This window comes from Elephas maximus, chromosome 13, assembly GCF_024166365.1.
Source record: "Elephas maximus indicus isolate mEleMax1 chromosome 13, mEleMax1 primary haplotype, whole genome shotgun sequence".
In the NCBI taxonomy this organism is placed as follows: domain Eukaryota; kingdom Metazoa; phylum Chordata; class Mammalia; order Proboscidea; family Elephantidae; genus Elephas; species Elephas maximus.
Window position 1 is genome coordinate 66,549,714 of NC_064831.1, and position 13,671 is coordinate 66,563,384.

A 13,671-nucleotide genomic window follows, 5' to 3' on the forward strand; every position below is an offset into this window, starting at 1 on the left:
TGCAGCCAGCCAGGAAGCTCTGAGTTTCATATGGTAACCCCATCCCCATCTGGGCTGCTAGTCTCTGGCGCTCCGGCTGGCACTTCCTGTTGCCCAATAGTGGGTGGCTTGTCAACACCAGCGGAAGAGATTGTCACCCACTTGCCTGCTCCGTCACCCACTTGCTCAAGGTGCCAGGCGTCAGGGAACTGCCACATCCTCCTGCTAACATCAAAGAACTCTCTGGCCCAGGCCTGGGAAGGCCCAGGGCAGCCCCAAAGTCCATCTGTGTGGATCCCCAGGCTCACTTGCCCTCTGTGTGCTTCTGTTTTCTCTCTGGGAAACAGGAATAAGAATACCAACCTCACAGGACTTTGTTGGAATTAAATGAGATAACTTGGTGCATTTTATTACTTGAAATCAAAGAAATGATCTCTAGTGGTGGAATTTATGTGCGATGGTGAGCAGAGTTGGGGAGTCATTCTGGGAAGAGGAGGATCCCCATATAAGATTCACCCTGTAGGGGACTCAGCACAAATTCAGCTACAATCCTGGGCCCCTCAGGACCCATTCCTGGTCTGCGAAACGCCCTGTGGTGAGCAGCAGGAGCTGGGTCCCTTAGCACCTCCCTTCTTCAAAGCCTTTATCTGAGAGGAGCCTGGTTTGGGGTGTTATGGACTGAGTTGTGTCCCTCAAACGTATCTGGCAACTTGGCTAGGCCACGATTCCCAGTATTGTGTGACTGTCCACTGTTTTGTCATCTGATGTGATTTTCCTGTGTGTTGTAAATCCTACCTCTATGATGTTGTTGAGGTGGAATTAGTGGCAGTTATGGTAATGAGGCCGGACTCAATCTACAAGAATGGGTTGCATCTTAAGCCAATCTCTTTGAGATATAAAAGAGAGTTGAGCAGGGAGACATGGGAATCTCATACCACCAAGAAAGCAGTCCCAGGAGCAGAGCGCATGCTTTGAACCTGAGGTTCCTGCGCAGAGAAGCTCCTAGACCATGGGAAGATTGATGAAAAAAAGGGACCTTCCTCCAGAGCCGACGGGGAGAGAAAGACTTGCCCTGGAGCTGGTGCCCTGAATTTGGACTTGTAGCCTACTAGACTGAGAGAGAATAAGTTTCTCTTTGTTAAAGCGATCCGTTTGTGCTGTTTCTGTTATTGCAGCACTAGGTAACTAAGACAGGGGGCATCACCCCTGACATCCTACACATGAGGAAACTGAGGTTCAGGAAGGGGAAATGACTCCCCAAGTCCACCCAGCAAGTGAGGGAGGGTGCATGTAAGGCTTCAAATAAGCCTATTTCCTTCTGAGCCTGGAGGACTGAGAGTGACTGGCTTGTGTGGAAGAGGCTTTCCAGGGCCAGCCCCTGGGGGAGCCCTGTGTGGGAGGCCCCAGGGCACAGGGCACCACTCTCACTTGAAGCAGAAGCAGTTTCGGTTTCCACATCAAGTTCCCTCTAGCGTGTGGTTTGCAGCGTCAGCCAGGCCATGGGTGAGGAAGGAGGGCATCCCACCCACAGCCTGCAGCCTCCAGGTCCTTTTGCACAAGAGGAAACAGCTTGGGCCTTCCCTTGCGACCGGTCATGCTCCTTGTTGCCAGTCACCCTGCATAATCTCTGGGCCAGAAAACTGTCTTCCAGCCCTACTGTGTCCACCCCCTCACACACCTTCACCTATGCCATTCCTTCCGCCTGAAGTGCCATTTTCCCTCCTGCCATCTCCCAAATTCTCACCCACCATTCAAGGCCCAAGTGAGGCCCTCCTTCTCCATTCCAGGGGGTATCTCTGGGATGTGTAGGTGCCAGAAGCAGTCAGGAAAAGCACACAAGCTCCTGGGAACTCGAGTGCAAACAGGTCATCAAAAAGGAGATCTGGCTTTTTGCCAAGAGTAAAATCAAAGGTTGGGGGTTGCATTCAGGGCCTAGGACATTGCAGCTAGGAGATCTTAGAGGTGACCACCCACAGGTATGGCAGCAGCAGAGAGAGCATGGCCACAAACCTCTGCAATCTTCTAACACCATCGGGTGCTGGCCACGTCCTGTGTACGGGCCCAGAGGATCCTCACTCTCAGAAGCCCGGGGGCCGGGCACCACGAAGCGAGCGCCGAGTCTATGGAGGGCAATGCTGTCAAACCACAGATTCTAGCCTGAGGACACCATCTTGGCTGTGAAGACAGAAATTGCTTCATTTTGTTTTTAAACACTTTCCTTTTAATGACATATGTCACCTGTGTTCACTTGGAGAAAATTAAGGGGGGAAAAGGGAAAGAAAAACCATCCTGCTTCCAAATCCAAAGAAACCAATGTTAACACTGTGGGCGCCACCATTTCCTTCTATCTGCACTTCAAAAACACAAATTATAATTGAACCAAGAACAAACTGGCTGATCTCCTTAGAATTTAGGAGCAGCACGTGCTGGAGTTTGACAGACCAGGTGGGAGGCCCTGCTCTGCCATGTTCTGTGTGAACTTGGGGTAGGTCCTTGGCCTTCAGTGCCTCAGTTTCCACCACAGATACAGGGGACATTGAAAGCCCTTCCCTGCATGGTGGTTTGGGGACACATGTGGAGTGGCTGGCACAGTGCCTGGCACACAGTAGGCATTCAGCCAATGGGCACTGCTACCACTTCTCTGCATTTGATTTAAGTTGCTGGGACTCAGAGAAAGAAATCTTCATGAAACTTGAAATAAATTTTAAAGTTTTAGAGTAAGTAATACACTTACATGGTTCAAAAAACCCGTAAAAAAAGATCAAACAGTATTTTAAAAAAGTATATGATGAAAATGCTCACTGCTCCCACTCCTCAGCCCCCATTAATCTCTTTTCTCTCACTTCCCCAACAGGTAACACTTTAATTCATTTCCTGTGTTTCCTCCCAGAGAGCCTTTCTGGTAGTACAAGCCTATGCCAACATAAATGCTTATTTTTCTCACTTTTCACAACAGGCTGCATACCAGACACACTGTTCGGCTCCATGGTTTTCACACTTAACACCACGTCTTGAAGAGCTTGCCCAGTTCAGACAGAGTGTTCTCATTTTTTCGGACAGCCGTGGCCAGGGAGGCATCAGAAAGGCAGGTAGGACAGCCAGCACCTTCTCTTACCTCCTGCACCATCAACAAACCCATGTTTTTCCAGAGAGCTAACTCCTCAGCCCCCTCTCAGACACTCTGGCCACTCCTTCCTACATAAACATGTTCCTTCCCAACCAGAGTGCTACGAGGGATCCCAAGGTGGCTGCAAGTGCCAAGAGCTACACAATTCCCCCTCTTCTGGGAATGTACCCAAGGAAATAATCCTCAAGTAAGAAACCTTTATACTCAAAGATCTACCCATTACATCCCTATCCAGAATAGTAAATAATTGGTAGTAACCTTCATGTCCAACCATAGGGGATTGGATAAATAAATCATAGCATGTTCACCAAATTCACAAACTCTGGAACTATCTAACCATTAACAATGGCGATGTTGAAGATGAGGAAATCATACCCACCCCCACAAACCTTCCCAATGAAGTTACATTTAAAAAAAAAAAAAAAATACAAAATGGTATTCACAATATGCCCACACCCATGTAAAACAAACTTCTGGAAACACACCAAAATATTACCAGTTGTCTCTGTGTGATGAGACTAAGGATACTTTTTTCCTATTTTTCTGTGTTTTCCCACTTTCCTTTTAGGATCTTATGTTAACTCATTTTATTTCTTTAGAAGGCATGTGCATAGTTTTAAGCATCCGGGACAGAACAGAAGCTCGGTGAATGTCAGCCGCTCCTGCTTCCTCATGATGCCCCTGGGGCAGGGGACAGGCAGTTTTAGGACAAGCCAATGTGGGACCCCTTAGCCTACTTCTCTGTAGCCTCCTAAACAGGGAACCTCCAAATCTCAGAAGTGGGAAAGGGAATAGCAGCAAAGTAGGAGAGGGGCAGGTCTAGCCCAGCCTCAGTCCCCGGCCCTTGGTGAGTCACTCCCCCCACCCAGCTGTGGAATCTTCACCTGACAAATGATGAGGTTTGGCATAGAGGCTTCCAGACGAAGATTAAGAGATAGGACCCCATGTCACAGGGGCAAATTCAAGCCTGTTCTCCCCGCACCCCCTCAGTGAAACTGGGGAGTAAAGGGGTCACTGCGTGTGTATGTGGTCCAACCTCCTTGGGCCCTTACTTTTCTTTCTAACTGCCCCCAAAAGTGGTCCTGGTGGTGCAGTAGTTAAAGTGCTCCGTTGCTAACCGAAAGGTCAGTGATTCAAACCCACCAGCTGCTCTGCGGGAGAAAGAGGTGACAGTCTGCTTCCATGAAGATTTACGGACAGTTCTACTCTGTCATACAGGGTCGCTAGGAATCAGAATTGACTTGAAGGCAACAGGTTACTCCTAGATTTCTACTCTTAAAACAATATACAATGATGTCTTTCCAAAGGCCATTGGATATACAGGTCTGGAGGGAGTTGGAGTGGGGGGCAGGCACAGCTCAGAGCACTGATTTGGGTAGGACTTGAAAACCACAGGTTGATTGGATATGGGGGTGAACTCAAGGGTGACCTGGTAAAGCAGGTAGATCCCACTCAAAAAATGTCCATAGAATATAACTCAAGTGAAACCAAGGAGGAAATGGGTTCATAGAAAGGCTGGGTGGACCATATGAACATTCACTAGTCATTCACTTCTACAGGCATTTACTTAGCATGTACCCCACTTGCCAACCCTGTATTGAGGATACAGACAAACGTTGGGTTCTCAGCACAGCTTGGTGCCCTCTGGGAGCACAGGTATGGGCAAGCGTGTGTGTGGGCAGGGGGTCTGCCTTCTCTGGGCATTCGTGCGCCTTTGACTCAGTGCTGGGTTAACATATGTGAGATCTAAGGCCCTCTCAGCTCAGATGCCTGGGATTCTCAGGCTCAGCCTTGTCTCACTAGCTGCCTTGCTCTGAGCTCAGCCACAAACTTCCTGCAAAACGGTGATGCTCTTTATCACCATGTGTGTACAACAGAAATCAAATTATTCCTTCCCTCCCCCTGCTGCTAGCTCACCCCTGCCTCACTCCCACACTGGCCCACATCTGAATACTCTGCTGCAGATAAAAGCAGGCTATAAATAAAGGTTGTGTGGTCACACAAACAAGATAGCAAATGCAGGCCTACCGAGGGCCCGGCCTGTGGCTGCTACCACACTGAAAGGCCCTACCACTTCTGAGCCGTTACATCTGCTTTTCGTAAGTTTTCCATCCCTTTCCTATCAAGCTACTAGCCATCTGAGTTCAGACCCACCAACATTTACCCTGACTAATTGCTGCATCTATAGGTTAAACCACCACCCATCAGCTTGTCCTACTGTGGTTTTCAATGGCTGTTTTTTTGGAAGAAGATCACCAGGCCTTTCTTCCAAGGCACCTCTGGGTGGAATTGAAACTCCAGCCTTTTGGTTAGCAGCTGAGCATGTTAACCATTTATACCACCCCACCACTACCCACTGCCATCGAGTCGATTCCGACTCACAGCGACCCTCTAAGACAGAGTAGAACTGCCCCATAGAGTTTCTAAGGAGCCCCTGGCAGAATCGAACTGCCAACCCAGGGATCACCTAAATACTAGCAGCCACTTAGTGAGTCCACCATTCATCTGTCAGTTTGTCGTACTGTGGTGGTTTGCAAGTTACTACGATGCTGGAAGCTATGCCACTGGTATTTCAAATACCAGCAGGGTCACCCATGGTGGACAGGTTTCAGCAGAGCTTCCAGATTAAGACAGACTAGGAGGAAAGCCCTGGCAATCTACTTTCGAAAATTAGCTGACGAGAACCTTATGGATCTCAACAGAATATTGTCCGCCTTGCTTGCTTTGGACACGTCATCAGAATGGATCAGTCACTGGAGGAGGACATCGTGTTCGGTGAAGCAGAGGACCAGCGAGCGTGAGGACAGCCTTGGCGAGACAGATTGGCATAAAAGCCACAACAATAGACTCGAACATGCTGCTGATGGTGAGGATGACACAGAACCAGAAAATGTTTTGTTCTGTTATACATGAGTTGGAGGTGACCTGACAGCAGCTGTCTATCCATAGGTTAAAAGACCATCTATCTGACTAAGCTGGTTAAAATTGTGGGCAAAATCAGAGTTCATAGGCCCTGACTGAAAGCTACAGCACTTCTCCCATGAGTAAAGTACATGAGCTTTAATGCCAGCTATTAGTCACATCACCTCAGGCTCCTCAGAAGCCACTTTTGCATCCCTCCCTGCCCAGGGTATACTGCGAGCTAGTGCCAGAGTAGGGCTTGTTCTCACTTGTGTTCTGGATGGGTGAGGTGGCTAGGTAACTGAAGACTGTAGTATTAGACAAGATCCTTCCAGTTTAGGGGTTTCCTTCCACTTTTGAAAGACTGGAGCCCTGGTGGCGCAGTGGTTAAGAGCTACCAAAAGGTCAGCACTTCAAATCTACCAGCTGCTCCTTGGAAACCCTATGGGGCAGTTCTATTCGGTCATGTAGGGTTGTTATGAGACCAACTCCTGGGCAATGGGTTTACTTAAAGACTAGTGGTTTTCAGACAGTGCGCTGCTGCCAGGCTGGGTGTAGTGGGAAAGTGGGGGTGGGGGTGGGGACAAACAGACCAGGTCTGTCCCTAAAATGCCCACTTCAGTCAGAGCTGTGTGTTTTTGTCTGTTTTGCAGATTCGTCTATAAATTGACCCTCTTACCCCTCTGGGAAGTAGAAAGAACAGAATTTTCCCCATCATTTCACGAATGTAGACTCAGAGGCCCAAAGATCCAGTGATCAGCTGAATGAATAAAGAAAAAATGTAGCACAACCAGCCTGTTGCCTTAACCCCAGCTATGTGACCTTGGGCAAGTTGCTTAAATTCACTGTGTCTCTATTTCTTCATCTGAACAACAGGGATGACAATAGCATCTACTTCCTGGGTTGCTGTGAGGATTGTTTTTAGCTCCCATAGAGTCAGCCCTTGACTCATGGCAACCCAATGCACTATGGAACGAAACACTGTCCAGTCCTTCAACAGCCCCATAATTACCAAGGGACAGATTACCCAACAAACAAGGTATGCACGGGCTTGCTTGTGCTTACTCGCCAATCTGTAGTGCACAATTTCACCTCTTTTTCACCAGATCTTTGCTGTGGTGAAGCCTATGTGAAATTGTGCACTGGAGATTAGTAAGTAAACACAAGTAAGCCTGTGTGTACCTTGCTTATTGGGTAATCTATCCCCTGGTTTCAGACCAGATAGTTGTGATCAATAGGGCTTTCATTGGCTTATTTTTGGAAGTAGCTTGCCAGGCCTTTCTTCCTAGTTCATCTTAGTTTGGACTTAGTTTGGAAGCTCCTCTGAAACCTGTTCAGCATCATAGCAGCACACAAGGCTCCACTGACAGACGGTTCATTGTACTTGAGGTTCATTGGCCAGGATTTGAACCCCGGTCTCCCAATGGAAGGTGAGAATCCTACTGCTAAAGCACCACTGCCTGGCCGTGCAGGTTAGATGAATTAATACATACACAGGCCTGAGAACAGCGCCTGACACATCGTTGGTGCTCAGTGAATGTTAGTTGTCGTCATGGCTGGGCTGGGCTGAACATCACCAGGGCTGTTAGAATTCAGAGCTCTTGGGGCAAGTGATACTGACAGTGACTTTGGGGCGTCTGCCCAGGCTGAATCTGAGAGGCTCTTGCTGGCCTCTTCTCTCCCCTTCTCCGTCTGGCCTTCCCTGGGAAAGCTTCAGCCTCACCCAGCCCAGGGAGCAGCCATGGAGGAGAGAGGTACCTGGAGGCCACGAGGTACACAGCCACTCGGACATGGGGTAAGCACTCAGCATGGATGGGATGCCACTGCTCAGGAGGAACCCACCGCTGATGGGCTGGGTTCTCGCCACTGCTGCTGCTTTTGCTTCTGCTGCTGCCACACCCTGTTTCTTTAAGTCCCCTCCCCCTCCTTCCTCCCACCCAGATCCTGTCATGGGGGCTGCTCCTTGCCTCAGTTCTATCCCAGGGAAGATGAGCCCAGGGTCTCTGGGCAGGGACAGAACAGTGAGGGTCTCCTAGCCTGGCCTGGGCTGGCGGCCTGCATTTCCAGGCTCTACCCCTTCCCCTAACTTTAGACTCCAAGTCAGGGCAATGACGTGGTGACTCTCTGCCCCCACCCCCAGCCCCCAACTTGGGGCTCCAGCTGCCAGTCCAGCAGAGAACACCCTGGTGTTCAAAATGAGCCCAACCAGCTCCTCTGGGCTGGTCCCAGCCCCTCTTTGTGAAGAAGGGGCAACAGAGGCCCCGAGAGGGGCAGAGTGCCCTCCTCAGCCTAAGCTTTTGCCCACTGTGCAGTTAACGAAGGTGGGATCAGGCCACTTACACAATGGCCACCGGCCCTGAGCAGAGTGTGGTCCAAAAGAGAAGGAAGGCAGGCCTGGCTCATTATTAGCTCTCATCTCTCTGGCTCCTGGCCCCAAGAAAGGACCTGGGGAGGGCCAGGCTGTTGGCTGGGGCTGAGCCTGCTGAACACAACAAGACCAGAGAGCCCTCTGCAGGGTTGGAAGGAGCACCCTGGGGACAGCCAGGCTTAAGGAGCAGAGGGGATGGTTAAAGGACAGCTGGAAAAAAGCTGAGGGGATCTGTGATCCAAACTGGGCTTACTAGCCCTGTGACCTGGGCCAAGCCATTTTACCTCCATGAGCCAGCCAGCTATTTCCCAGGGAGGGAAGGAGGACTCTTCAGGCCTGTGCTGGATTTAATACTGCGAGCAAGGAATTGCCCAGCCCATCCTGCTACCTTGAAAGACCCCCAAGGTCTCCAAACGAAAAGGTGTTGGGTGAGGGAAGGAGAATTACCATTTGGTGTGCCAGCAACATTCTGGGGGCATTATTACATTAGTTCACCTTGTTTAATCCTCCCGTTCATTTGATATATTTATTATTATTATCTATCTTCACTAAAAAAAAAAAAAAAAATTTTTTTTTTTCAATCTTCACTGTATAGATGGGGAAGGTGGGGCTCAGACACCTACAATTGCAGAGCCAAGGTATGAACCAAGTTTTTCTGGTGCCCGAACCTGACACCCTCTCCTCCACCCCACATGGCCTCCTCAAGCCCCCACCTGCATGCTAAAAAAAAAAAAAACGCATGCTAGACTCTCCTAAAAAGGTCCTGCTGTGGGGGAGGGGTCTCTCAGAGGAAAAACCAGTCCTGGAAGTGCAGAGGACATCCCTTGCCCATGGTGGTGAAGTTGCAGGGAAGTCAGTACCCCCTTCGCCTTCCAGCTCAGAAGGGAAAGTAGCCTAGACCACCTCCATGACAAAGTTGTATATCAATCACTACTTTTATGAGACAGCCTGCATCTGGGAGCTATATCCCCCTCCAACTTCCATGGAAAATTTCAGCTTCCCCAGAGCCTATTCCACTCTCTCAATGCCCTCCCCCGCGCCCCCAGCCTTCACTCACCCAAAAGGCATCTCTGAAGTGCAGCTGGGGCATCATCCTTGGGCTCTACTGTGGCAAATCAAGCTCTCCTGCCCCAGGCAGGGCCGTCTGAGGGCCAAGAGCAAGGAGCACTGTCCAGTGCCCAGTGTCGGCAGGGCTGGCCCAAGCCCCTCTCCCCGGCTGTCACCGTCTGCAGCAGCTCAGAAGGCAGCTGCAAGCCAGAACTGCTGAAGGGAGGGAAAGGGCTCAACCTGTTTTGTTTGGGGCTAGAATCCGCAGCAAAATGAGGAAGGAGCAATGCCCAGTGATGAGAGGGCGGGCCCCGGTGTCCGGCCCAGCCCCTCTCCAGCCCAGCGGGTGATAGAGAACACAGCCCAGTTCCAGGGCAGGGAGAGGAGATGCCAGCCCCAGGCAGGAGGCAGCGGCTCTTGAGAGAGGCAGGCTGGGACTCAGGCCAGGGAGGCAGGCAGCCTGAGGCCTGCACAGGAAGGTTTGTGCAACCTCCCCTGGGGCAGGCACTAGGGCCTTCATTCACAGGAAGTGGAGCCGCTGTGCTCTTCTATGCAGCCCTGCCTGCCACCTGCCACTCTCCCTGCTTGCCTCTGCTTGCCCTTTAGTGGCGGCCCCCTGCTGGGGTGTCTCAACCTGAGAAGGGGCAGGGACATTCTCAGAAGCCATACATTTAGGGAGCTTGTTGTTGTTGTTAGGTGCCATTGAATCAATTTTTAACTCATAGTAAACCCAAGTGACAGAGTAGAGCTGCCCCAGAGGGTTTTCTAATCTTTACAGGGGCAGATTGCCAGGTCTTTCTCCCGAGGAGCCTCTGGGTGAATTCAAACTGCGAATCTTTTGGTTAGCAGCTGAGTGCTTAACCATTGCTCCACCAGGACTCCTTTTAGAGCTTGGGGCCCACTAAAGGCGTGGGCAAGAAGAGCCCAGGAACTTCAGGTTCTGTCTCCCACCAGTCCAGCCAGATCCACTCCCTGCCAGGCCAGCACAAAAATGCTAGACTCTTTACTCCTCAGCAGGAATCTATTCAGGAGGGTGTCATCTAGGCCTGGACATCTATCCTTCATCAAACTTTGCTCTGTGCCCCAGACCAGGTCCTGCCCTCAAGGAGCTCACATTCTCAGGGCAGACACAGCTGTACTCTGGGGGGCTGTAGGAACATAGAGGTGGGGATGAGTGGGCATCTAGCCAAGGAAGAACAGCCTGCGACCTCACAGGCACTGCCCCCAAGTCTCCAGATTAGACACTGTGGGCCAGGGAGGCCCACTCTGGAGGTGGAGCCTTAAGGCTTCGTGAACATGGTTGAACTGAGAGAGAGACGGAGGCGGGAGTTTGAAAACTGAGGTTGAGGCTCCGGGTTTTGTTTGGCTTGGGCACTACACACTTCAGTGGCTGAGGGACTTCAATAAACCCTCCAACTCTCTGAGTCTCAGTTTCCCCATCTGCCACCCCCAGCCTTTGGAAAGGGGATGGCATTGAGAACACTTGTGGAATTTCTGGTTCGGTTGGGCAGGTGTTGGAGGCACTGTCTGGTACCACCTTGGAAAGAGCCCTGGGCTAGAGCCCTGAGGAGCCAGGTGCCCACTCAGCAGAAGATGCCAGCAGGGCAGCCTGGCAAAAAGGGATGAGTCAGGGACCATCCACAAATCACTACCTTGCTGGTATCTCCCTTACAATTGGCGGGAATGATAAGATAGATGAGAGCTGAAGCAGAAGCAGGCTCGCCAAGCTCCCAAGTGCCAGTTATGCGTGCCTGGGGTTTAGGGAGATGGGCCCACCCAGGCTTCTGAAACAGCCACCGGGGAGAGAACACATGATTCCTCAAGTGTTTTTCTGAACATAAGTAATTTTAATTCAAAGAGAGAGAGAGAAGACGTGGGGGAGAATTGCAGAGCAGGGGGGCTGGCGCTGCTGCACTGCTCCTAGAAGCCCCCCGCCGCCCCACCTCCAGACTCCTTCTGGTTTGAGCTAATGAAAGAAAGTCTTTAGCGGTGAAGGCTCCTCAAGTCAGGTTTTCTGTTGCTTTCAGCTGAAGACAGCTAATGGGGCAAAATATCACCTTAAACCCCCAAGGCTATATACTATGGCTGTATTTCTCAATCCAGTGGTTTCACCACCTCTAACATCACTGACTCAGCCCAGTGGCAACATTAGGGGGGCCCAGGTGGCATGGACCACACCCAGTGACACTGTCAGAGGAGGTGACACCAAAATAACTGTTTATAAAATTTTTGTGCTGCGTCTCAACAGAAATTTGTTATTTTTTATAACAATATCCCTGTAGTTAGCTATAACAGCAAAAACATTTTTTGTAAGCCCAGCTTACATGTATCAATATACCTACAAGGCTAAAGCTCTATGCTAATTATTCACTTTTTGAACCTTCTAATGTCTTTTGGTCAGAGCGGTCATTATTACCCAATTACAATGATCCTTCGAGTCACATGGTTTCATCTGCACATGCTACAAGCACGTGCTGGTTTTTTCATTGCTGCTGGTATTTTTCTAGTTGCTGATTTGGCCAAATTTCCTGGTGTTTTAGCTACAACATTGTTGTAATTAGCATCTGTAAACCTGTATCGTAACTTTTTTTGAAAATGAAGTAGTAATTAAAGGAAAAGGAGTGATATACAAGAATTATGATTTACTAGGAGCATTAGTACAAAAAACGTTACTAGGGATTTTGTATGGTCTGGCACAGGAAGAAATCCATGGCGGTGGGGGTGGGTATTACACCATGAGTTACTGCACTGGGTGACACTAACTCTGTGAAGCCACTGACTCAGCATCCCTGGGCTCAGTGTTTCCATCTGTCAAATGGGGTGATGTCTCTAGTTCTGGAAGCAGACTAGAGCCCTTTTGTACCCTCTTATTGGCAGAAAACTTGACTACCAGGCTCCCTTCCATGACTCTCCAGGTGTTGCTCCCTTAACCTTTTATGACAAATTTCTACTCCAAACAGGCTTCCTCCCTCTCACCAAAACCCCCTTCCCACTCCTACCTCCAAAATGTTGCTGCATTTTTTGTGCCTCCCTTCTGGCATGCCTTCCTTGAACTTCTTTACCTGGACAAGTTCTCCCCTCTCTCAAGCCCAGCTCAAGTCTACCACACAGGAGGTCTTCCTTTCCCAATTGCTCTGGTCCACCCAGGGCAGCCCTGGGCAGATGGCCATGCTGGCTGTGGGCTGGAGAAATTGGGGAAGGAAGTGATGGGAGGAACTCCAAAGTTCTCTGCTAAAAGGAAGTCTTCCTCCTTCCCTCCCCCCACACCCTTCTGCTGGTCCCAAGGCTTTGTGACTAGAACAGCTAATTCCAGCTTTGGAGTGCATCATTAAGCTTTTCACACACCCTCACCCGCTTCTATGGGATACATACTATTATTATTCTCATTTTACAGGTGAGAAAACTAGTCATTAAAGAGTCTATGTGGAACTCTTATGCACTGCTAGTGGGAATGTAAAATGATATAACCACTATGGAAAACAATATGGTGCCTCCTTAAAAAGTTAGAAATAGAAATACCGTATGATCCAGCAATCCCATTACTAGGAATATATCCTAAAGAAATAAGAGCCATCACACAATTAGACATATGCACACCCCCATGTTCATTGCAACATTATTCACAATAGCAAAAAAATGGAAACAACCTAAGTGTCCTTCAACAGTTGAATGGATAAACAAACTATGGTGCATATACAATAGAATACTATGCAACGATAAAGAACAGTGATGAATCTGCAAAACATTTCATAACGTGGATGAATCTGGAGGGCATTATGTTGAGTGAAATAAGTAAATCACAAAAGGACAAATAGTGTATGAGACCACTATTATAAAACTCAAAGAAAGGTTTACACGCAGAAAAAAACAAACTTTGATGGTTACGAGGGAGAGAAAGGGTAGGGAGGGGAAATTGCTAACTAGATAGTAGACAAGAGTCAACTTTGATAAAGGGAAAGACAATACACAATATAGGGAAAGTCAATACAGCTTGACTAAGGCAAAGTCCTAGAAGCTCCCTAGACACATCCAAACACATTGAGAGACTGAGTTACTGGGGCTGAGGGCCGGGGGCCACGGTCTCAGGGGATATCTGGATCAATTGACATAACATAGTTCATAAAGAAAATGCTCTACATCCTACTTTGGTGAGTAGCATCTGGGGTCTTAAAAACTTGTGAGCGACCATCTAAGATACATCCATTGATCCCATCCCATTTGGAGCAAAGGAGAATGAAGAAAACCAAAG

The 13,671-nt window shown here is 49.3% G+C and overlaps 1 protein-coding gene across 2 annotated transcripts in view; it reads right to left on the reverse strand.

Moving 5' to 3' along the window:
* Positions 1-9,927, reverse strand: part of PSTPIP1 (proline-serine-threonine phosphatase interacting protein 1) — a 48,008-nt gene extending 38,081 nt beyond the window's left edge. Inside the window, exon 1 of one of the 2 annotated variants that reach the window (XM_049905508.1) lies at positions 9,433-9,927. In XM_049905508.1, the coding sequence (XP_049761465.1) occupies positions 9,433-9,443 (11 nt within the window). In that variant the 5' untranslated portion in view covers positions 9,444-9,927. The remainder of the gene's footprint in view (positions 1-9,432) is intronic. The other variant, XM_049905507.1, reaches the window with a different exon arrangement.
* Positions 9,928-13,671: the final 3,744 nt, after the last annotated feature.